Source organism: Synchiropus splendidus, chromosome 15 (genome assembly GCF_027744825.2).
Source record: "Synchiropus splendidus isolate RoL2022-P1 chromosome 15, RoL_Sspl_1.0, whole genome shotgun sequence".
In the NCBI taxonomy this organism is placed as follows: Eukaryota; Metazoa; Chordata; class Actinopteri; order Syngnathiformes; family Callionymidae; genus Synchiropus; species Synchiropus splendidus.
Window position 1 is genome coordinate 6,294,224 of NC_071348.1, and position 21,314 is coordinate 6,315,537.

General features: G+C 52.1%; 3 protein-coding genes and 1 long non-coding RNA gene across 4 annotated transcripts in view; all 4 read left to right on the forward strand.

The window, feature by feature from the left end:
• Positions 1-5,553, forward strand: part of septin7b (septin 7b) — an 11,957-nt gene extending 6,404 nt beyond the window's left edge. The window contains exons 5-15 of the mRNA XM_053843861.1: positions 1,220-1,320; positions 1,885-2,019; positions 2,818-2,935; positions 2,996-3,088; positions 3,175-3,271; positions 3,333-3,384; positions 3,444-3,572; positions 3,722-3,742; positions 4,180-4,315; positions 4,378-4,520; positions 4,602-5,553. Coding sequence (XP_053699836.1) covers positions 1,220-1,320; positions 1,885-2,019; positions 2,818-2,935; positions 2,996-3,088; positions 3,175-3,271; positions 3,333-3,384; positions 3,444-3,572; positions 3,722-3,742; positions 4,180-4,315; positions 4,378-4,520; positions 4,602-4,641 — 1,065 coding nt within the window. The 3' untranslated portion in view covers positions 4,642-5,553. The remainder of the gene's footprint in view (positions 1-1,219; positions 1,321-1,884; positions 2,020-2,817; positions 2,936-2,995; positions 3,089-3,174; positions 3,272-3,332; positions 3,385-3,443; positions 3,573-3,721; positions 3,743-4,179; positions 4,316-4,377; positions 4,521-4,601) is intronic.
• Positions 5,551-10,856, forward strand: si:dkey-256h2.1 (uncharacterized protein LOC337520 homolog). Its single transcript, XM_053887691.1, has 11 exons — positions 5,551-6,849; positions 7,040-7,182; positions 7,241-7,416; positions 7,492-7,652; positions 8,014-8,154; positions 8,222-8,343; positions 8,410-8,578; positions 8,634-8,776; positions 8,845-9,084; positions 9,888-10,021; positions 10,710-10,856. The coding sequence occupies exons 1-11, from the start codon at positions 6,428-6,430 to the stop codon at positions 10,833-10,835; spliced, it is 1,977 nt and encodes a 658-aa protein (XP_053743666.1). The 5' UTR covers positions 5,551-6,427; the 3' UTR covers positions 10,836-10,856.
• A 627-nt stretch (positions 10,857-11,483) lies between these two features.
• LOC128771867 (collagen alpha-1(XXVIII) chain-like) lies at positions 11,484-19,633 on the forward strand. Its single transcript, XM_053887689.1, has 35 exons — positions 11,484-11,632; positions 12,011-12,147; positions 12,424-12,986; positions 13,050-13,070; positions 13,134-13,187; positions 13,257-13,304; positions 13,370-13,414; positions 13,480-13,506; positions 13,567-13,611; positions 13,685-13,729; positions 14,273-14,326; positions 14,483-14,551; positions 14,619-14,687; positions 14,793-14,861; positions 14,924-14,992; positions 15,056-15,124; positions 15,230-15,298; positions 15,362-15,430; positions 15,631-15,702; positions 15,763-15,831; positions 15,901-15,972; positions 16,246-16,314; positions 16,373-16,441; positions 16,505-16,573; positions 16,649-16,717; positions 17,013-17,081; positions 17,153-17,221; positions 17,331-17,399; positions 17,561-17,641; positions 17,723-17,758; positions 18,000-18,036; positions 18,115-18,669; positions 18,739-18,905; positions 18,982-19,189; positions 19,311-19,633. Exons 2-35 carry the CDS (start codon positions 12,012-12,014, stop codon positions 19,478-19,480), a joined length of 3,471 nt encoding a protein of 1,156 aa, XP_053743664.1. The 5' UTR covers positions 11,484-11,632; position 12,011; the 3' UTR covers positions 19,481-19,633.
• Positions 19,634-21,012: 1,379 nt separating this feature from the next.
• Positions 21,013-21,313, forward strand: LOC128771527 (uncharacterized). The gene is made up of 3 exons (XR_008416648.1): positions 21,013-21,130; positions 21,198-21,218; positions 21,284-21,313. It is a non-coding gene; the product is annotated as an uncharacterized LOC128771527 (long non-coding RNA).
• The last annotated feature ends 1 nt before the right edge of the window (position 21,314 follows it).

Here is a 21,314-nt window from a genome sequence, read left to right on the forward strand (position 1 = left end):
CAGCTGAAACCACATTCTCAGAACAAGAACCTCCACTCCTGGTTCGCTGGAGTTTCACTCTGTGAGTGTAGTCAGGCAAACTGGCACGAGCTGGAGAGGTGAGCGCCTCTTGGCTTTGTTCAATGTTTGTTAATGTCCACTCTCACTTCCAATGAACGACACAACCTCTTTCTAGTTTTTTCTGACCCGAGATGATCCCACCTCCTCTGTGAGAACATCCCTCCTGTATCAAGCCCGCAGTTGCTTCACATCCCTGACCTGGACTTCACAGGAGTCGCACTCTGTTTTGACAAAACAAGTGCGTTCATCCTGGACTCTGAGTGGCTCTGTTCCACCTGCCTGTCCAGTCTGACGCAGAGAAGCCACACGCCCTTCTGCTCGTCTGCCACACTTTTCGACACCGTCGCGTTGACTCAGCTGCTGTTTTATTTTAATCCGCACATCGTTCCACGCCTTAATTCTTCTGTCGACCTCTAAATTTAGACCTTTGTCATGTTCCCTGTGTAGTTTTCCCCCTGAGCAGAATCATTTTAAACATTTAGCTTTTTTTTAAAATCAATTTTTATTTTTTTAGTTTAATGTTGGGGGAAAATATATAATATTCATGAGCAAGTCAAACAGTTATATGTAGCTTTGGGCAGCTTGTGGAGGTGGGGGTCCTGCCGCTGTCCCTGGTGCTGCATCCGGACCTGGCAAGGCCTTGTTGACTGATCCAGAGGTATCCGCTGTGGGTGGTCTGTGAGGCGGATGTGTTCTGCTCTGGGGTCCAGTTGGACTCCATAGCTGTTCTGGTGGCGACAATTCACGCTTTTGATTCAGTTAAGAGCAAAACTCATGAGCTTCTGGAGCTGCAAACAGAATCTCTGGCACTTTGGAAATGCAGTATTTCACATTCTTTAATTCAATGAAAGCCATAAATAATGACGTGAATACTTCACATCACTGAGTATACCAAAATTGTGATTGGCCTGATAACCACACGATTCCAACAAGTCTCACTTCCTGTGTCACATTCATGCTGGGCAACATTTCTGCTGGCCTCTTGCTTTTCCAGTTCCTCAGCATAGTCGGCTAATAGCACGGTGTGGGTGGCGTGTCGCTGCACGCTGTGCACGTCACGCGTCTTCTATGTGAAACATTTGATCCAGCAGCGCGCGGCCCTCCCGCCGCCAGCCTGGCTTTGACTCCTCCAGACTGTTTGTGCTCTCTGTGGTTGCAGGTGGAGCAGTCCAAAGTTCTAATAAAGGAAGGCGGCGTCCAGCTGCTGCTCACGATAGTCGACACCCCGGGGTTCGGAGATGCTGTCGATAACAGCAACTGGTAGGTGTTTCCAGCCTCGTGTGGCCCATGGAGTCTGAGACAGTTGTTTGCTTGATTTTTATGACGCTTGGTAGCAGTGTGGCTGACACCTCTGTGACTTCATGTATGGGCAATTGAAGTGGAGCTCCCACATGAACACAAGAACCTGCTGATGAGGGCTCACCTGAGCCTGGGCCCCCAGGGGCCACATCAGGCCGCAATGGTGCGTCAGGCTGTCATTGTGTTTTGCATTTTCTGAATAAACCTTTTTCACTTTACATATATTAAATGTATGAAATCTACATAAATAGTAATCAGAGTTTACTGTGATATTCTCATTTCCAACGACAACGAAATGAACGCCGGCTCTGAACAAACTTGAAGCTCTGTTGTCAACTTGCGTGTTTGAGGAACCCTTCAGAGTGAAGTTGCACTTATTATTTGTTTAATGAGCTTCTCCTTTCGTGCCACATCATGATGCTGCTGTGTGGAACTTTGGCTTTTGATGACACCACAGCAGGTCACTTTGGTGAGACAGGAAGCATGTGGAGGGTGAGTTGTGTGACAGCTTGTCATGTCCTGCAGCTGGCAGCCCATCATCGACCACATAGACAGCAAGTTCGAAGACTACCTGAACTCAGAGTCACGGGTCAACAGACGACAGATGCCTGACAGCCGAATCCATTGCTGCCTGTACTTCATCGCCCCCTCGGGACACGGGTGAGTCCAGTGCCACGGAAGGAGCCTTAATACTGTAGCGCTGACGCAGTGACATCAAACCGGGAGCTGGGGATGTTTCAGATGAGAGTATTAAGGTTGGTGATTTAGCAGCGTGAGTCACAAGAGAGCCTCAAAGGTCAGGTGACTGGAATGTTCCCCCGCCTGGTCGGCCCCCGGGCGTCAGCTGCTCCAGTCACCTCACGGTAGCTGCTGTCATGTGGAGCTGCTCATTACGCGCCACCCCCCCTACCCCTGAACCTGATCCAGTGCTCCTCTTAAACTGGAGGATGACTGAAGGAGGGAAGGAAGGAAGGAAGGAAGGAAGGAAGGAAGGAAGGCAGGCAGATGTAGGCTCCCTGAACGCTTCACAGCCAGATGACGGTGCACAATTGAAGCCCTTGTTTGTGATTCACTAGAAAGCAGGTCTTCCTGCAGATGCTCACGCTTCACTCAGAGCAGGAGCCTGGATGACGACCGAGACGATCGGGCAGTTATTTCCTGTCGGTGTGAAGACGTGGCATGGAACTGATTCTTATGATGAATGAAACTTTTGACCTCAGACACCACGTGTCGCTCTGCACACGTGTTTGAATAGGAACTCCAGTGAAGCAGGATGGGCTCTGCGTGCGTGCGTTGCACGTCCATCTTTGTGAGGTCCTGCAGAGCCCTCTGACCCAGCTGTCTTCAATCGCTGACCTGTGGACTGAGTGGCCCGCTGATCCGTTCCTTCAGATCTTCTCAGAAGCACCGGCTCCTGTGGGTGTCCCCTAACTGCGGGTCCCGTCTGTCCCCCCACAGGTTGAAGCCCCTGGACATCGAGTTCATGAAGCGACTGCACGAGAAAGTCAACGTCATCCCACTGATCGCCAAAGCCGACACCCTGACCCCAGAGGAGTGCCAGCAGTTCAAGAAGCAGGTGGGTGCTGTCCCCGGTCACGCTCCACTCGGCTGACGCTGAAGACGCTCTCACCCTCAGATCATGCGGGAAATCCAGGAACACAAAATCAAAATCTACGAGTTCCCGGAGACGGACGACGAAGAGGAGAACAAGCTGGTGAAGAAGATCAAGGTGTGAGCTTGGCTTCTCAGTCCAGGGTGAGATGTGCAGCAGGCCTGAGCGTGATCCTCCTCCTCCTGCTCCTCTCTCCCCCTCAGGACAAGCTGCCGCTGGCTGTAGTCGGGAGCAACACCATCATCGAGGTGAACGGCAAGCGGGTGCGAGGAAGGCAGTACCCCTGGGGCGTGGCTGAAGGTACCGCCGCTCTGTCGCCCCGCACTACCTTCCTGCTCTAACCTGGCTCTTCTGCCTCCAGTGGAGAACAGCGACCACTGCGACTTCACCATCCTCAGGGACATGCTGATCAGGTGCGTGAGCGGATCGGCCGTGGACCCAGGCCCGCCTCCTAACCTCTGCTGCTCCTCAGGACTCATATGCAGGACCTGAAGGACGTCACAAACAACGTCCACTACGAGAACTACCGCAGCAGAAAGCTCGCTGCTGTCACCTACAACGGCGTGGACAACAACAGGGCCAAAGGTCAACTGTCCACCAAGTGAGTGCCCAGGTCACAGGCTGGAGGAGCACAGTGGCTCACGCTAACACGCGACACACGCTGCTCAGTGCCAAGAGTGCACAACCTCATCATCGTATGGTGTGTGTGTGTTTGTGTGCGTGCGTCTTTGTGTGTGTTTTTTTTTTTAGACTTGACACAGTTGAAGGAATGTAAGTGGCCCATTTTGTTTTGTTTTTTTTTACTCCGATCCTCCTGCTCCGTCTCCCTTCTGTGGGCTCCTCCTCCTCTGCTCCTGTGGGAGCTGCTGCCTCTCTTTCCTCTGGAATATTCAGCCGTTTCCTGCTGCTGCGAGGCTTCGCAGGCTTCACCTGCAGTTCTGAAGCAAACCTGTATGGCGAGTCCTGGGAGCTGCTTTGGTAACTGCTGGTGAAGTGGAGCCTCCTCACCGTCACTAACCTGCGACCTTCCTCCTGACCTCACAGGGTTTCCTGCCCATGAACCTCACTCCGACAGCTGTTTCAGTTGAAGCGCATGTATCTGGTGGCTCGTCCTTCTTGCTGTAGCTCCGTCTGCATGCCGACCTCTGAGGTGCAGCTGTGCTTCCCAGGCCTGCTGACCTGTCTCTCTGTCTCTGCTGTGTGTGAAGGAGTCCTCTGGCTCAGATGGAGGAGGAGAGACGAGAACATGTGACCAAGATGAAGAAGATGGAGATGGAGATGGAGCAAGTGTTTGAGATGAAAGTCAAGGAGAAAGTGCAGAAGCTGAAAGACTCTGAAGCCGAAGTAGGACTGGGAGGGATGTGGGGCCACCTGGTGACTGGCCGCTGACTCCTGTGTCTCTGCAGCTCCAGCGGCGCCACGAGCAGATGAAGAAGAACCTGGAGGCCCAGCACAAGGAGCTGGAGGAGAAGAGGCGCGTGTTCGAGGACGAGCGAGCCAACTGGGAGACCCAGCAGCGCCTGGAGCAGCAGAAGCTGGAGGCCTCCAGGTGAAGACACGCCGCTGCTTTCTCAGCCGTGATTGTTCCATGGGTGATGTCACGACCCGTCACCGCTGTTCTCGTCCGCAGGACTCTGGAGAAGAACAAAAAGAAAGGGAAGATCTTCTAGACGCCAGGACGACCTCCCCAGCTCACATTGTTTGCCAACGTTGCCGGTCAGGACGCCGGTGTGGCACTGACAGCCCCCCACTCCTCTCCTCCCCCTCCCCCGCTCTGTCTGCCAACACTGCCGTGTTCCTGCACCCAGCCCCTAGAGGGAGCTATTACTGGGTTTTGAGTGTGGAAGCAGGCGCGCCCCTCCTTTTTCCCTTTATGGCCGCCAGACTCTTCATCATCATCATCATCATCGAGAATGTGTTTACCTTAATGACAGAATAAATACGCCCATATTAGAACGGCCAAACTCACAATATTTGAATAACTATTATTGATGTTGTTACTGAATAGACTCTTCTTCCTCTGCCTCCTCCTCTTCCTCCACCTGCCCTTCATCCCAAGGTTGCTGTTGAACGACTGACTTGTTAGTACAGTGCAGCTGGTGAGTTTCATCCGTTTACAGGACCCCTCCTACGCTCCCAACCCCCAGCGCGCTGACAGCCTAACATCGAGTCAGTAGATCAACTGCACCTTGGGCTCTTTTTATAAGAAAGTACCAGCTAAAGCTTCTTATCTCTGAATTGTAACGCTTGTTTTCCTGTTAGCCTCGGACCACCGTTTATACTCGTAATTATTCACTCTAGTTTATTTTTCTATATTCATGCCGACCAGCTGAAGTCATTATTACTCCTTTTTGTACGTGTAGAGGATTCTCCGACTCCAGCGGTTGCTCTGCTTCAAAACCAAAAGATCCTGGACGCAAAGAAACGAGAATATTTTAATGACGCTGCCGAAGCTGTCAGTGGGGAAATGAAGAGTCGACGCCACGTCCGTGTTGCTTCTGGCCATGTACTCCATCTGTATTTTTAATTTTATTTTTCATTTGTATTGTACAAAGTCACTTAATAAACCTGTGATGATACAAGTCGTCGGCGAGGGTTTGTTGAGAGGAGCCAGGTTAACTCGCTGTGACGGGCGTCGCAGCAGGAAGTACCTGCGTGCAGCGCTGCTTTCAGGATGTGGTTGCAGCTGAGAGTGTGGGTGTTGTGTCGCTGTTATTTGGATCGGTTTGCAGACAGAAACGTGTTTCCACTGACGGCTGTGAAGCTCATTCAGGAGTCACGGTGAGTGGAGCTGGAGTTTTGTCACGACCTTTGACCTTGGCCCAGCTGCCAGAACATGAGTGACCCGAATGTCTGAACAACAGAATTATTTAGTTAGATTTCTTTTCATTTTCTTTTGCAAATTCAATTCAGGAAATGGCTTTTTCACAATGAGCCTGCGCGGGAAAGCCTCAGTCAGCAGCTGATATCACGTTGCTCTGCTCCTCACCTGCCAACAGGAGGCGCCGCTTCCCCTTCAGACCCTCAAATGTGAGGAACTTGTGCCATAAACGTCGAGATACAAGTCATGTTTCAGTATTTGTGGAGATCAAATGTTATATTTAGCCATGTACGTCGACGACTCCAACTTCACCTCACCTGTGTGTGTATTGGCACGGGTTCTTCTGTTTCGTGTTCTTAATTTCCATGCGATTGACTCACCGAGCCTGGTTCGGCGATGTTTGGTGTTTTTACGTTCTGCCAGAAATCCTTCGGAGACTCAGTGTAGCCTGCGCCTGACTTACATTTGGACCCATCGAGCCGCCGTAGAACCCGCAGCTTGACCCGCCTCCAACTTCCACCCCGTCACTGAAATTAAAGAAGAGGAAGGAAACTCGGCGGCGTTTTAAACCAAAAGTTTGACCCGAAATATTCGCCCATCGTGCCGCGTTCACGGTCCGCCCTGGCTGGCGGAACATGGCCGTGCTGCTTTTACAGCAACTTTGGTGGCTGCTTGTTGTGACGGCTCACGTGACTGGCGGACGGAGTCCGAGGCGTTTGAAGCTCATCTTGAACGAGGAAGGAGATGCGGTGTCACCCGCGCGCCTGACCCCAGCTCCCGGGCTGGAGCCCGGAGACTCCGCGGCCGCCTTCAGAGTGCCGACCCTGGGGGGAGAGTTGGTGTTCAAACCCGGGCCGCAGACCGGGTCACTGGTCCTCCACGCCTTCACCAACCACTCGGGCTTCCTGGAGGTGCTGTGGAGCTCCGAGTCGTCTGTGTCCAGCCTGCTGCAAGACCTGCCGGACACCTGCCAGGTTCTGTTCCTGTCCCTGGACGAGTCGTCGGTGACTGACGCGCTCTGGATGCGGGAGCAGCTGCAGCGCGCAGCCGCGAGCAGGTGAGTTGAGGTGAGGTGAGGTGAGGCGAAGCGGGCCGGGTTGGAACCGAGGAGGGAAAGTCTGGCCAGAATTCATTTGACCGTCCGTCCGTCCTTCACTGAGGTCGGGTCGCGGGGGCAGCTCAGGCTTCTCTCCCTCCAGAAACTGAGTTGCTTAAAGCCAATAGTCTGTTGTGCTCTGGCTCCTCAGCGGCAGAAAGGAGGTTCTGAGCCGCCTCCACTTCTGTCCGGTGCCGCTCTTCGCCCTGGGCAGCTGGGTCACCTCGGTGTTCTACGCCTGGAGCTGCAGGGGCCACAACTGCGGCCTCTCCCAGGCGGCCTTCACCGCCGACGGTGAGCTCTCCAACCTCCCAATCCCGTGTCCGAGTGTGAGTCCGTCTCCTGTGGTCAGGGTGGAGGATCCCGCTGGTGGTCAAGAGACTGGACGCCAGATATGATTGGCTGACGGCTCGCTGGGGTCAAGGGTCCTACCCGCTGAGGGACGGGGGCGACGGCTGTGCCTCGCTCCCCTCTGTGGCAGGAGGCGTGGCCTGGGTGTCTGAGGGGGGCTGCTCCTTCTTCACAAAGGTGAGTCACTGGCGGGCCGAAACATTATGACCCCCTGCCATGAATCTTGCTGATCCTTGATGAAACATCGCTCAGGTCCAGACCATGGCCAGGTCCAACGCCAGCGGTGTCCTGGTCTACGCGCTGCCGGGGAGCCCCCTACAGGACATGAACTGCGTGGCAGACGAGTGCGACACGCCGCTGAACGTCCCGGCGGCCATGGTGCACCAGGAGCCCGCGGTGGCTGAAGCCCTGAGGCACTAGATCTCATGTTGTTTTGAGTGAAAATGTTCTTGTCACTTCAGATTCAAAACATTTTCATCTCATCCCATTAACTGTTATAAGATGCTTGAAAAGGTTTGTTATATATGGCCCGACATTTCTTAGAATTGAAAAAACTGATGAATAGCTGAAACACCGTAGATGATGACCTTATAATATCATTTGTTGTAAATATTGAATTTTTTTGGGATAAAACTCAGTATTTCTGCTGCTATAAAATATGCACAAATTTGCCTTGTTTGTAGAGTGTCTAAACTCTTACTGAGAATAACTGAATTGACCTCACTCTGGCTGAGGAACGTCTCGTGGCGCTTCAGTGAAACTGTCCTCCTCCAGGTGGCAGCAGCAGGTCAGCGTGTCCTTCCAGACCACCGACTCGCCAAACTTCTTCTTCGGCATCAACCAGCAGGGGGCGCTGTGGGAGCTGGGCTGGTTCCTCTACCCGTCCTTCAGCTTCATCGCCTGGCAGGCGCAGTGGTGAGCGCCGCCTCCTCTCTCCGCCGCTGCAGCAGCCTGGCCACTGTGTCTTCCTGCTCCATCCCAGGTTTGAGTTCTACTCTGATCTGCGGGCCAGACTGGATGCTCCGGCCGTGGTGGTCCCAGTCTTCGACAGGGTCCGAATGCAGGGTGACGCCGGAGCCGTCGCTTCGGTCCGCCTGCCGCCAGGTAAGCGTCTAGCGCCCCCTGCTGGCCGGCACGCACACTGCCAGCCTTGTGTTTCTCTCGACGCAGACCTGCAGGGCTTCGACGGACTGGAACTGGACGCGTCCCTGTCGTGTCCCGGCCGTCGGGACTCGTCCTGCGCTCAGTGGGACCACACCGTGCAGCTGCTGGTCTGCTGTGACCGCCTGGGCCCTCACTGCGGCACCGAGCTGGGCCGCTGGATCACAGCCTTCCGCAGGTGAGTCCAGCCGGGTCACTTCTCCTGTGGTCACCTGTCATCATGTGTCGGGCAGAGGGAGCGGCCACTGGACCACCGACGTGTCTCCTCTCCTCCCCGTCCTGGACGGCGCCACCTGCACCTTCACCATGAAGACGGTGCCGTGGGCGATGCCGTGGATCGTCTCGCTCAACCTGAGGTTCAAAAACCGGAGCAGCGGTGAGACCATGATCCAAGCTTCCTCCTCCTCCTCCTCCTCCTCCTCCTCCTCATGTCTCCTCCAACAGGAAGTCTCCGCCCCTTCAGGGTGATGCCGCTCTTCAGCGGAGGAACCTTCGACCGGAGCTACAACAGCAAGCACCGGCCCGTCCAGTGTGCCGTCCCGCCGTCCACCCAGAAGGTGGAGCTGTTCGCCGTCATCACCGGCCACGGCAGCGACGAGAACGGCTGCGGGGAATTCTGCGTCACCTCGCATCACTTCGTGGTCAACGCTGCGCACAACAACACGCTGACCTTTGACACGGCAGGTGAGGAAACCCTGACGCCCGAAACCTGAAGCTCTCGACACGAGTCAGCCGTCTCCAAAATTCTACCGATATTGTTCAGGATTTTCATCACGTGGCAGCTGGGATGATAACAACAACAACAAATACGGAGGAATCCCTGAACAAAAGCAAACAGATGCTTTTGTTTGCTTTTGTCCAGGGAGCTTTTTTGCCACACAACGACCAGGGTTTGAATGTACTTGAAAGTCTTATAAAACTGAAATTCTTATGCAAATGTTTTCAAGACATGAAAAGAGCTTTATTAAATAAGGTGATATAAAAACTTGAATACAGCCACCATCGTGATTAATTGTGCTATTGATGCAAAACAAACAATATTTCGTCGTTTAAATGTATGTATGGCTCCATCATTTGATTCAGTAATATACCAAATTCATTCAAATTGAAAAACGTGGCTTTTGTGGCAGATATTCTTATTCCAAATTCCCACCCCTAGTTCAAATATGTCACAAAATAAAGGTTTGTGCCTCAAATAAATATAGATTTTGTTATTTATATATACATTTTCCATCATTTGTTCTATTTTGTGATGTTTCGTTGAATGGTTTAACTACTTAAAGACAGATATAATCTCATTGAAAATCGAAATGCTAAATCCTAGCAATCTAAACACAATCTAAATCCATTAGCTGCTTTATTTAAAGTTGTTATTGTTGCTGCCTGAGTGGTGGCGGCGTCTCAGATGTTGAAACCTGACTGCACCGTCCGTGCGTTTCAAGTGTTTGCGTGATCGAAGGCATTTCTCTGAACCTGCTGTGGCTCAGGTTCGGCGCTGGGCTGCACCTCACGGGTGAAAGACGGAGCGGTTCCCAACGAACACGGGACGTGGCTCTACGGGCGCGGAGGCTGGTGTGACGGGCTGCAGGTCGCCCCCTGGAGGAGGGACGTCACAGATCAGGTGGGAATGGTTCCTCCTCGCATCACTGGGGCGCGTCGTCGCTCTGAAGTCCGCCAGCAAACATGGATGAGTAGAGGTGACCCGGTCAAGATACGCTGGCTGCAGCCTGGAGAATGTTGAGCTCGAGGGTCCTGCCCACTACATGAAACACCAGGAGAGGGAAAACAAAGAAACAAACCAAAAAAATGGCATTTATCTTCACTCATCGTATACTGGAGCAGAGCCGTTTTCATCTGTAAAGTGATCATTTAAAAATGAAGCAACTAACGTAGTAACGTCACGTAGACTGTCTTCATAACACCATCCTGTGGTAACTTTTCACAACGGCACGTTATTTTATCGGCGTCTTGAATCGCCGTTACAAGTGGATAGAACAGATAAGTCAGTCTGACTTGGAAATGAGAGTTTTGTGTCACTCAAATCACAGAGTGTGTGGTTTTGCTGGACAAACATGTTTTAACACTCATACATACAGTTAAATTGAGCTGGCACAGAGTACTGGAGAAAACAGAGTTTCATTACAATAATAATCACAACAGTACACAAATGCAGTTTGTGTTTACTCCGAGCCTCTCATTCATTCATTCATTTCAATCTCTGTGATCTCTGTAAAAGAGAACAGTAAAGTTAGCAAGTTAGACTTCAGTTCTAATGTGTAAAAATGGGCAACTTGCTGTGTTTGTTCCAGTTGGACCTGAGCGGCACCGGAACCAACACCATCCTCTATTTCGGCTTGTTCAACGGGCTGGACCCCAACCCCTCGCAGACGCCCGGCTACATCATCATGTCGTCCTTCCTCGTCTTCTACAAGTGAAGCTTCAGATTAAAGTGCTGTTTTCTGTCACAAGGCCGCGCCTTCATTCAAGCCGCCTCTGAAGACAGGGCCCACCTCTGACTCCTCCAGCTCTCTGGCCCCCACAGCCTCTTCACTGGTTGCGTCCCATCGAATCCGACTTTTGTGAGCCGCTCCACGTCGTGATGTCACGTCTGAATCTGCATTTCTTCCACGACTGGAGAAACATGATGAAAAAAAAATCATCCACAATGGTCTTCCTCATCTCCAACATTCTTGGTCCAAGACTGTCTCTCCACAAGTCCAAACCATCTCCCTAACTTTGTTTCCAAACCTCTCCACCCTGCCTTCACTCTCCTCCTCTATCTCTGTCCATCTCTCTCATCACAGATCACCATATCATCAGCAGACATCATGGTCCCTGCAGACTCCTCTCTCTTCTCCCTGTCATTCAGTCCATCAACAAAAATGAATTTTAAACAATGTTGGGGCGAAGAAATGTGACAAGTTCAATGTTTCTGGACAACACTTTTGATTTCCATGTGGAGAGGCGAACCAGCTGATCCAGAAAAGAGAGTGAGCCAATCCCGCTCTGCTGTGCTCGTGCAGCGCTGCAGCCACATCACAGCCGCGCCGTGTTGTGTCTGGAACTCAGGCAACTCAGTCGGAAAACCAAACTCTTTGGGCCAGGGGGCGACCCCCCCCTCCCCCCGAAACACATACACGGCACCCGGGGTCAGTCCTCAGTCTGGTTGTCCGGACGGAGGAGATGTCCAGGAGCGACGCAGGGGACCGCTGAAGACCAGATGAGGTTTGAGGTGAGGCTCACTTGAAGACATGGGTTTGACCTGATGTGGATCCTTTTCTGACTGAAACGCATGTAGACACTTGTTTTTTTTCCCCTTGGATGAAAGCGTTTCATGACTTATGTCTGTCTTTGGACTTAAGTGTGACTCAGTGCTTTGCTTCTATTTTGACTTTTTTGAGACAAAATCTTTTTTTTTTCCTGTCAACACTAAGTTTATAACTCCAATTGTATTTTGTATCTTGAGAGAGTTGTTTGTTTTTATTTTTTTTTGTTTATCCGGTTCCATTTATGGCTCATTTCTTTGGTCCGCTTTTCACTTCGGTTGATGATCTTTAGAAAAGCAACTCTTCAGTGACTTAACTCCACTAAGGTTGAGTTTTGCTTCCAGCATGGGAGGGCTGAAGAGACAGGTGACCCTTGGAAGAAGAGCGACCATCTGCCTCCTGATTCTAGTTCTTCTGCATGGAGCCGTGGGCCAGAAGAAGAAAACAGGTCGCACAAACTACAGACTGAAGGCTGACGGAGGTACTTCCCGTGTCGATGTCTGAAACCATCGAAATGCTTTAGCTTCAGTCAGTCGCCCCACTTTCTTCTTCTGGGCCCTTTGTCACGCTGTTCCTCTGGTGAAAAACCATCAGAAGTCAGTCTTTGGTCCGTCACCGTAGCAGCAGGGAACCAAGCAGTGATGGAGACTTGACTCAGATCCTGGGTGGAGCTGGAATAGAGAATTTGTTCTGCATGTTCTGCTGATCCACTGTCGGATTCCAGCAGGTTCTGATTCTCTCTCTCTGACATGGGCAGGTCAGGCCTGCAACCTCGATGTGGTCTTCGTCCTGGATGGCTCCGAGAGGGTGGAGAAACCTCTCTTCGAGGAGCAGAAGTTCTTTGTGTTGGGCTTCAGCACCATGCTGAGCAAGCAGCAGGTGGACATGACCATGAGGGTGCGCATGGCGGCGCTACAGCACGGCAGCTCTCAGTACGACGGCCTTCGCTTCTCCGACTGGAACGACCTGGACACGTTCCAAGGTCGAGTCAACGCCATGGAATATACGGGCAGCGGTCCTCACAATGCTTACGTGGTAAAAGAGGCCACACTGATGCTGCTGCGGGAGACGCCACCGGACAGCACCAGGGTCCTCGTGCTGATGACAGACGGCGGCAACCAGCCTCACAGCCCCACCTTGGTATCTGTCGCGGCTGAAGCCAAGAGTCACGGCATCAGGGTCTTCACCGTGGGCCTGTCGAAGGCCGGACAGCAGCTGCAGAACAACGCCAACCTGCAGGCGGCCGCCAGCACCCCGCCTCAGCAGTTCGTCCAAACGCTCCTAGACCCCCAGCTGGAGGCGAAGATGCTCAAGGAGATGGTGAGTGTGGTGTGTCCTGATTGGTTGGCGTCGCTCCTCTGACTCAGGACTGTTTTGTTGCAGTGGATGGTGGCAGCTGAAGCGGTACGTCACACTTCCTGCTCAGGTTTGGTGATGTGGTGATGACAGCTCTGTGTTTGTGGCCAGTGTCCGCGGGCTGAAGTGTGTCTGTGCGAGAAGGAAGGCTCTCCAGCAAGTCTGGTGAGTGACCGTGCTCAGGACCTCTTCAAGACCATCCTCCAACGTCACTGCCGACCTGCTTCCTTTCAGAACGAAAGACGAGGTTTCCGAAGACCGGCTGGGCTCAAAGGATCAAGGGTAGGTTGTGACCGACGACCAGTTGGACCTCAAACTTTCATCTCAAGTCACTTTAATGGTGCAAGGTGGAATCGGGCGTGAGCGGTCGACCTGGGACTCCAGGTCTGCAGGTACAGATTATAGTTGCACCTGCTCAGCTCTAGACTTGACTCCTGACCTCTGTCCCACTTCACAGGGTCGTCCGGGACACAAAGGCAACAAGGTGCGTGTCGAGTCTTCCGCCTTTGAGTCGCTTCTTTTAACTGCGAACTTGATGTTTCAGGGGGAGCGAGGCGACTGTGGTGCTCACGGGGACAAGGGTGACACGGTATGGTCCTTAGCAACCATACTGGCACCAGCGAGTGGACAGAAAATGACGGAACACTGATGTGATCTTGCAGGGACCACAAGGACCTCCAGGCCTGCCTGGAGCTAAAGGTGCACAGGTAAACTTCTGGACGTGTTTCTCTACTCCCGACTAAGTTCTCCAGAGCTCGGACTGGATGGAAGAATCAGGCCTGAAAACTGAGTACGTGCGTCCGGGAATCACCTGATGGAGCTCCCAAATGACACACAGACATTCCAACACCACGAAACCTGGAAGTGGAATCTCTCTCACCTCTGCACTAATGGAATGTGAATCTTGGATTAAAGCTAATCCAGATACTAACGTGTCCGTGTGAGGCGCTGAAGCCGACCCAGCAGGATATTATTCTTCTGCAGGCACAGACTTTGTGTGTGGGATTATCCCCGGGAGCCGACCGCCCAGCGCTGCTCTTCCTCCTCTCTGCTTTCTGGCACCGTGTCAATAAAGCCCCACAGTTTGGCCTGAGAATGCAGAAACATGAAAGCTGTGAATGTTGACTTTGCACCTGTGTCAGATCAGGGGCGCCAGGTCCATGTTAGTCTTACGACCTGTGGGGCCCCCCCGTCCTTCTGCCACATGCGTATCATCCGTTTGAAACATTTGAATCTTTTTCACCCCACAGGGTGCGACTGGATCGTCCGGTGACCCGGGTCCAGAGGGCGCAGCGGGACCGAAAGTGAGTTGAATGCTTCTGTCGTGTCTGATCTCTGCCTCAGGAAACATCTAGATGGTGCATGTAATATGGTGTTGACGTCTGCACCCTCTCGGGGACAATCGCGGCAGTCTTGTCCAGTAGACAGTGGGATGTACTGAAGAATGTGTCCGTCTACAGGGCGACCGAGGACATGATGGGGCTTTAGGACCTCCTGGGAATGACGGGGTTGGATTTCCAGGCACAAAGGTGATTCTACTGAAGTCAGTGATGCTGTGTGAAGTGTCAACAGTAATGCATTCATCTTCATCTATAGGGTGAAAAAGGAAATGAGGGAAAACCGGGTCCTCCAGGTCCAATTTGCACAGGTGAACCTGGATTACAGGTGAGCATGAACGGACACATCTCATGATCAAGGCAGAACCCAGGACTCTAGAATCAAGTCCATCTCCTTGGCAACAATGACCACATTTGATGTTCATTGACTCAGGGTGCCCCTGGACCGATTGGACCACCGGGGACCCCTGGACCACAAGGTGAAGGGATTCAAGGACCAAAGGTAATTGTGCTGTCACTTGCATCCTGGATTGGAAGTGACTTTTATTGGCCACTTGTGCCCAGGGTGACCGCGGATATGTGGGACCTCCTGGCTCTAGAGGGCCTCCTGGTCTGGGGCTCAAAGGCAACAAGGTGCATAACCACTTGGTTTGGCGCTCATGCTCAGGTCTAATTATTGAGTTAAATCTTTTTCAGGGAAGTCTGGGGCCCCCTGGAATCCCAGGTCCAGCTGGTACCCCTGGTTTGGGGGTTCAGGGAGAAAAGGTAATTCAATTGACTTGACTTGATGGCTAGGAGCTGTGTAGTTTGATATTACGGTTAACATTCCACTCTGGCTGGGGGGCATTGACCATTGTTTTTCCATCTCAGGGTGATGAAGGGACGGCCGGGCCTCCAGGTCCGAGAGGAGTACCGGGACTTGGCTTACCGGGGCCTAAAGTAAGACAGAAAAGTGCAGAACACAGACTGTGTAGTTGGACTGACATCTGTTTCTATCCCCAGGGCTACCAGGGATCTCCAGGTGAGCGAGGACCTCCTGGAGAGAGAGGTGCTGGAATGCAGGGGCCAAAAGTACGTTTTTATATAACACACAGTGACTTTTTAATATCCTCAGAGAACTGTGCTTTGAGTCATGTGGTTTGAGGCATGTATTTTGAAGTAGACCAAGAGTCCAGTCAAACCATCAACTTTGACTAGCATCCACTGCACCACTTCCACATCCCTGCTAGTCCATGACACAACTGACTTGCCCTCATTGTTATATGCTTCAGGGTGACCAAGGTGCACCAGGATTACCGGGAATCCAAGGACTACCTGGAGATGATGGACTTCCTGGACAGAAAGTAAGTATGCATTCAAAAGGAAAAGCTAAAACTTGACGGATGCCATTCTGTTCCTGACAGGGGGACAGTGGGCTGCCAGGCCTGAAAGGGTCAGACGGAGCTCCCGGTAAAGGTGTCCCCGGAGAGAAGGTACAGGAAATGTTTTTTAAATTCATCTTCTTTTCATTTGTGTGATTCTTGATGTCCTTTCATTGACAGGGAGAGCGAGGGGAACGGGGGACTCGAGGGGTGTCAGGGCAGGAGGGTCCTATCGGGCAGATGGGACCAAAGGTGAGTGTATTCATGGGTTCAAACTTTGAGCTGAACCAAAGTCTCCAGCAGAAGAGCACACCGCTACACGGGAGATGGAAGTTTACTGACAGTGGACATAGTTTTAACATCCAGGCACGCAGTGTTGCCAGTTCTGCACTTACTAGACCACGTTTGAGCTGTTTCTTCCGTGGTTGCGGTACCCATCATGAGAGCGGTGGGTGGCTGGGAGGGGCCAAAGTCATAAGACCATTGCATGTATTCTTGTTGTATGGAGTATGCCTTGTGTTTCAGGGGGCACCAGGATATGCAGGCCCACCTGGTTCGACTGGACCACCAGGCAGGGGTCTCCCTGGCCCAAAGGTGGGACTCGTTTTTCTGTTGTCATCTGCGGGAGCTGACCATTTTTTGTTTCCTCTAGGGTGAACAAGGTCCACCGGGCCCAACTGGAGCTGTGGGTGAGCCAGGGCGAGGGTTAATGGGACCAAAGGTGAGTCATTCTTTGGTGCAGTCTCCTCCTGGCCTGTGGAGTATTGACTGATGTGTGTTGCAGGGTGAGAGGGGATTACCAGGTCTTGCTGGATTCCCTGGCCTTAAAGGCGAAGGATCTCCTGGAGCACCGGTAAGTGTCAGCATAAAGTACAGACTGTTTCCAAGGTTATGTCATGACAAGTGACAAGTCCAATCTGTGCCGCAGGGTCTTCAAGGGCCGCCTGGAGAGACTGGAGAGATGGGCCCACAGGGAGTGGGCTTACCTGGACCAAAGGTAAGCTTGTCGTTTGTGATGTTTGTTTGTGTTGGGACATACCTGAATGGGCTTCACCCTGGTCAGCTTGAGACTCAGATGGTGGGGGGATTATTGAGCGTTTGGAACGGCTGTCAGCGCGGGCAAGACAGGGTATGAAGACGTCCTTAGAATGAAGGCGACGTTGGCATTGAATGGGTTGGACCGCTTCCTGAGTTCAGCCGAGACATGAGCACTTATCCACTGGCAAGGGCTAATGATAGGAACCAGCAGCTGCTCCATGCCAGGATGAACATTGAACATTGTGACTGTGCAGGGAGACCGAGGCTCTCTTGGACCTCCTGGACCTGCTGGACCTGCTGGGATCGGAATCATGGGTCCAAAGGTAGATCTTGCCTCTGACAAGAATCAGGTGGAGTTTTATAATGTGAACTCATTAAACCGGTGACCCTGCAGGGCGCTGCAGGACAGATGGGCCCACCGGGTCCACAGGGTTCACCTGGAGAGGGAATTCAAGGACAAAAGGTTTCACACACAGATCCATTGATCGTGTACACATCAATCTATATTGGTGTGTACAACATCAATGAACCTACCTATTGATCTATGATTCCATGAATATTTTTCACACAAGGGGGAAGCAGGATTTCAGGGCCTCACTGGTCCACGAGGTCCTCCTGGAGTGGGACTGCAAGGTGACAAGGTAACTCATCGCATGCACAATTTTAAAGATGGATCTTTACAAGACCTACCTTTGTTTGTCCATGTACAGTCCCAACAGCCCCTGTCCTAATCAACCCAAAGGTGGTTGACCAGGCTTCCCATCTTGCGAGTAAATGAATGACCCATGTCCCCTCTTCCCAGGGAGACCGAGGAGACAGTGGTGAGAAAGGAAAAAGGGGAGACAAAGGCGAGCCTGGAGAAGTTGGGCTCCCGGGACCTCTGGTACTGGATTTTGTTTTGAGCTATGTTGTTTGTGAAAGCCCCTTTAAGAGATGAGCACTTGAATATTTCGCTTCTTTTCAGGGTCTTACGGGGCAGAAGGGAGAACCAGGACTGACAGTAAGTGACGTGAACGTTCTAGAAAATTAATTCTTTGGATTGATGCGCATGAAAATTGGGAGTAAGAGATTGCGTAGACAGAGTCATGGGTGGAGGGTGATGGTTCCTGGAGGAAGGTCGAAAGACGTGACGTGAGGTGTGTTGGAGAATGGTGGGTGATCAATTGACGGGTAATGGTTCAAGGCTTAGATGGACAGAGAATCGGTTTGAGGACGGTCACATTGGTTCATATCTTTTGCAGAGAGAAGACATCATCAAAATAGTCAAGTCCATGTGCAGTAAGTGTCCTGGTTTCCTCTGACATTGATTTTTTCTTGATGATTCCCTGCGGACTGATCTCCAATATCTGACCTCAGCCTGTGGACTGACTTGCCGTCAATCCCCCTTGGAGCTGGTCTTTGTGCTTGAGAGCTCCAGAAATGTCCGCCCCGAAGACTTCAAATTAGCCCAGGACTTTGTGGTGCGACTCACAGAGAGGGCGTGGGTGGACCAGGACAACACCAGGGTGGGAGCGGTCCTCTATGGCGACTGGATCAGATACGAGATGCCGTTGGGTGACAGCCGCAGCCTGCAGGAGATCAAGACTTTGATACGTTCGATGTCCCACCTCGGTCAAGGCACACACACGGGAAGTGCCGTCCTGGACGCCAGTTTGATGTTCACGGAGCAAGAGGAGGGTGTGGGGAAGGTGGCCGTCATTGTCGCCGCTGGCGTGACGGAGCACAGCGATCCTGTGAGTCTGGCTAGTGCAGTGGACAAACTCAAGGAGAAAAATGTGGAGGTGTTTGTGGTCGGAGTCATGAAGAAGAGCAACATCGTGTACGAGGAATTCAAGGATGAGCTCAACCTGATGGCTTCGGACCACATCAGCCACCACACCTTCTTGATCCCCGACTTCAACACGCTTCCAGGTCTGTGCCGTTCTTCTTGTGCATGACAGCCACGTAAGCTTGTTCGAGCCCTCTGTCCTTCTGTTCCAGTGCTTGAGGACAAACTCCTCAGTCGCATCTGCAGCGACGGCAACAAAATGTTCTTCAGTGGAAACCGATACTCCATCCCAGATCCTGGGACCCCTGAGGTGACTCATCAAGCACCATCATCACGGACCGACCCCGAGACAGCAGCCTTCCCCCGAGCCAAACCGACGGTGAGACCGACTTGTTTTAAAAGCCCAGGGTTCCCCAGATAAGAACCACTCACCAAGTGTCTACTCTCCACTGCAGCCCGGTCCCAAACCAGACACAGAAGCAGGTGCTCCCGTTAATCCCTCAGCTGAAAACTCCAAGGATAGAATTCCAGTCTACGTGGTAGAACGGTTCAGACCTGAGTCCGAGCTGCAACAAAATGCCATGTTGACCAAGGCCAGACCCACGATGACGGCTCCTCTTCAAAGGTCTCCCACGACGTCTCCTTCAAGCAGCGTCACATCAGGTCAGCCTCATGTTGACCACGCTACATGCTATCGCTAACGTCCCCTCAGCAGCTCGAACTGCTGAAGGCTTGTCTTCACGAATGAACTCCCTGACAGATCTCTCTCTCTCTCTTGGAGCAGATGCCTGCAGCCAGCCGCTGGACCCGGGCCCCTGCAGGAACTACGTGGGGAAGTGGTACTACGACAGGACGGCCAACGGATGCGCTCAGTTTTGGTTCGGCGGATGTCTTGGAAACCTCAACCAGTTTGAGACGGAAGCCAGCTGCACAGACGCCTGCGTCAGGTTCTGACGTGCTCACAAACGCTTGGCTACAAACACAACACACCCTGAAACTCTGGAGTCTCTCCGAGTTGCCATCACATGTTGTGCTTTGTCACGAGAATGTTTATGTTGGGTCGAGGGTCTGCACTTGTAAATTGTATGAATAAATAAAGTTAGGATTTTGGATGACAGAGACATCTCAAGTGGTTTCTACGAGGCTCTGGGATGGCAACCAAAGATGAACAAGTGAAGTGAATGAGGAGTCATGAAGGCCTCTTCTGGTCTCAGCCTGGCGGAATCAGGGCCAGAGCCAACCTTGTCTGGGTTTCAGTTCTGAGCAAATAAGACAGACCAGATCCATTTTTCTGCTTCACAGTGTTCAGCCATGCCCGATGATCACGGGACGTCTACATCACTGATATGCAAGGTCAGCAGTGGAGGTAGCTTCAGTTGAATGAGGTTCATTTGGATGTCTCACTTATGAGACGCAGCTTTGCCTTGTGACGGCCATCACAGCCTGACACAGGTGAGGTTGATGATACCAAACAGGTGACTGCTGATTGACTTGATGAACCAGAAGAGGAAGCCAGAGCCTTCAGTCTTTCATTTGGACTTGACCTCCTTGACTGGTGGACTTGGCTCAGGCTTACTGCCGAGAGAAGCGGCAGGTACTTCTAATCCTTATTCTCCTTTATTTCAACTTTTAATTTTTGGAAAAAAAAGCCTCATTTCTTTTGCGTGAAGACGCATGTGGACGGTCATGTGACCTCCTTAGAGGTTACACTGACCCCACAATGTAGCAGTGCGTTTTATGTCTTTTCTACTGTGTTATCACAAAGCTACATTAAGTCCACGAGACCATTTTGGTAGTTGTTGGTAGGGTGTCTGAGTAATGAAGATGATACAAAGACCTATGTGATCTCTGGATTTTTTTTTTCCCCTCCAGTATGGTGCTGTTGCTGAAAACTATGTGGAGCAAAGTTTGGTTCTGTCTCCTGCTCCTGGTTCTGCTGCATGATGCCAGGGTGAAGAGTCACAGCAAAGGTCACTGAGTCTTCCATGTTGTCTTTGTCAGCCTCTCGATGCGAGTCAGTGGTGCAGCATGAGTTCTTCTCTGACAGGTCAAGCGTGCTCTCTCCATGTGGTCTTCATCCTGGATGGCACATTTGATGTAAGAAGGTCTCTGTTTGAGGCGCAGAAGAGTTTCGTGTTGAGCCTGAGCACCAGACTGACCACGCAGCAGCTCCCTGTCGCGGTCACCGTGCGTATGGCACTGATCCAGTACGGCAGCCCGCTGAACTACCGGCTTCGGCTCTCTGACTGGACAGACCTGGAGTCGTTCAAGAGTCGGGTCACTGTCATGCAAAGCGTGCGTCACCCTGCTGTCCACACCATCTCGGTGAAAGAGGCCACTCTGATGCTGCTCCGGCAGGCGCCCGAGGACAGCAGCAGGGTCATCGTTTTCATGATAAACAGACTCCCTTCCAGCCCAAATCTGGCCACCGTCGCGTCAGAGGCCAAACGCCGCGGCATCAAGCTCTTCATCGTTGGTCTGACGAACGTCGCCCAACTTGGGCCGATGGCCAACACACTGCTGGCGGCCGCCAGTGCGCCGCCTAATCGCTTCGTCCACAATCTTCAGGATGATCAGTTGAGCCAGAAGGTGCTCAAGGAGATGGTGAGTGGGTGAAGACACATGATGGAACCCTTCCAAGCCTGTAAACGCCTCATTTCTCCTGTCTCAGATGGTGGTCTTGGCTGAACCGGTACGTTACCCTCGAAGACCTTTTTAGGTTTGATGTTCTGTTGACAGCTGCTTTTCTCTGCTCAGTGTCCCCAAGTTCGCTCTTCAGACAGTACGG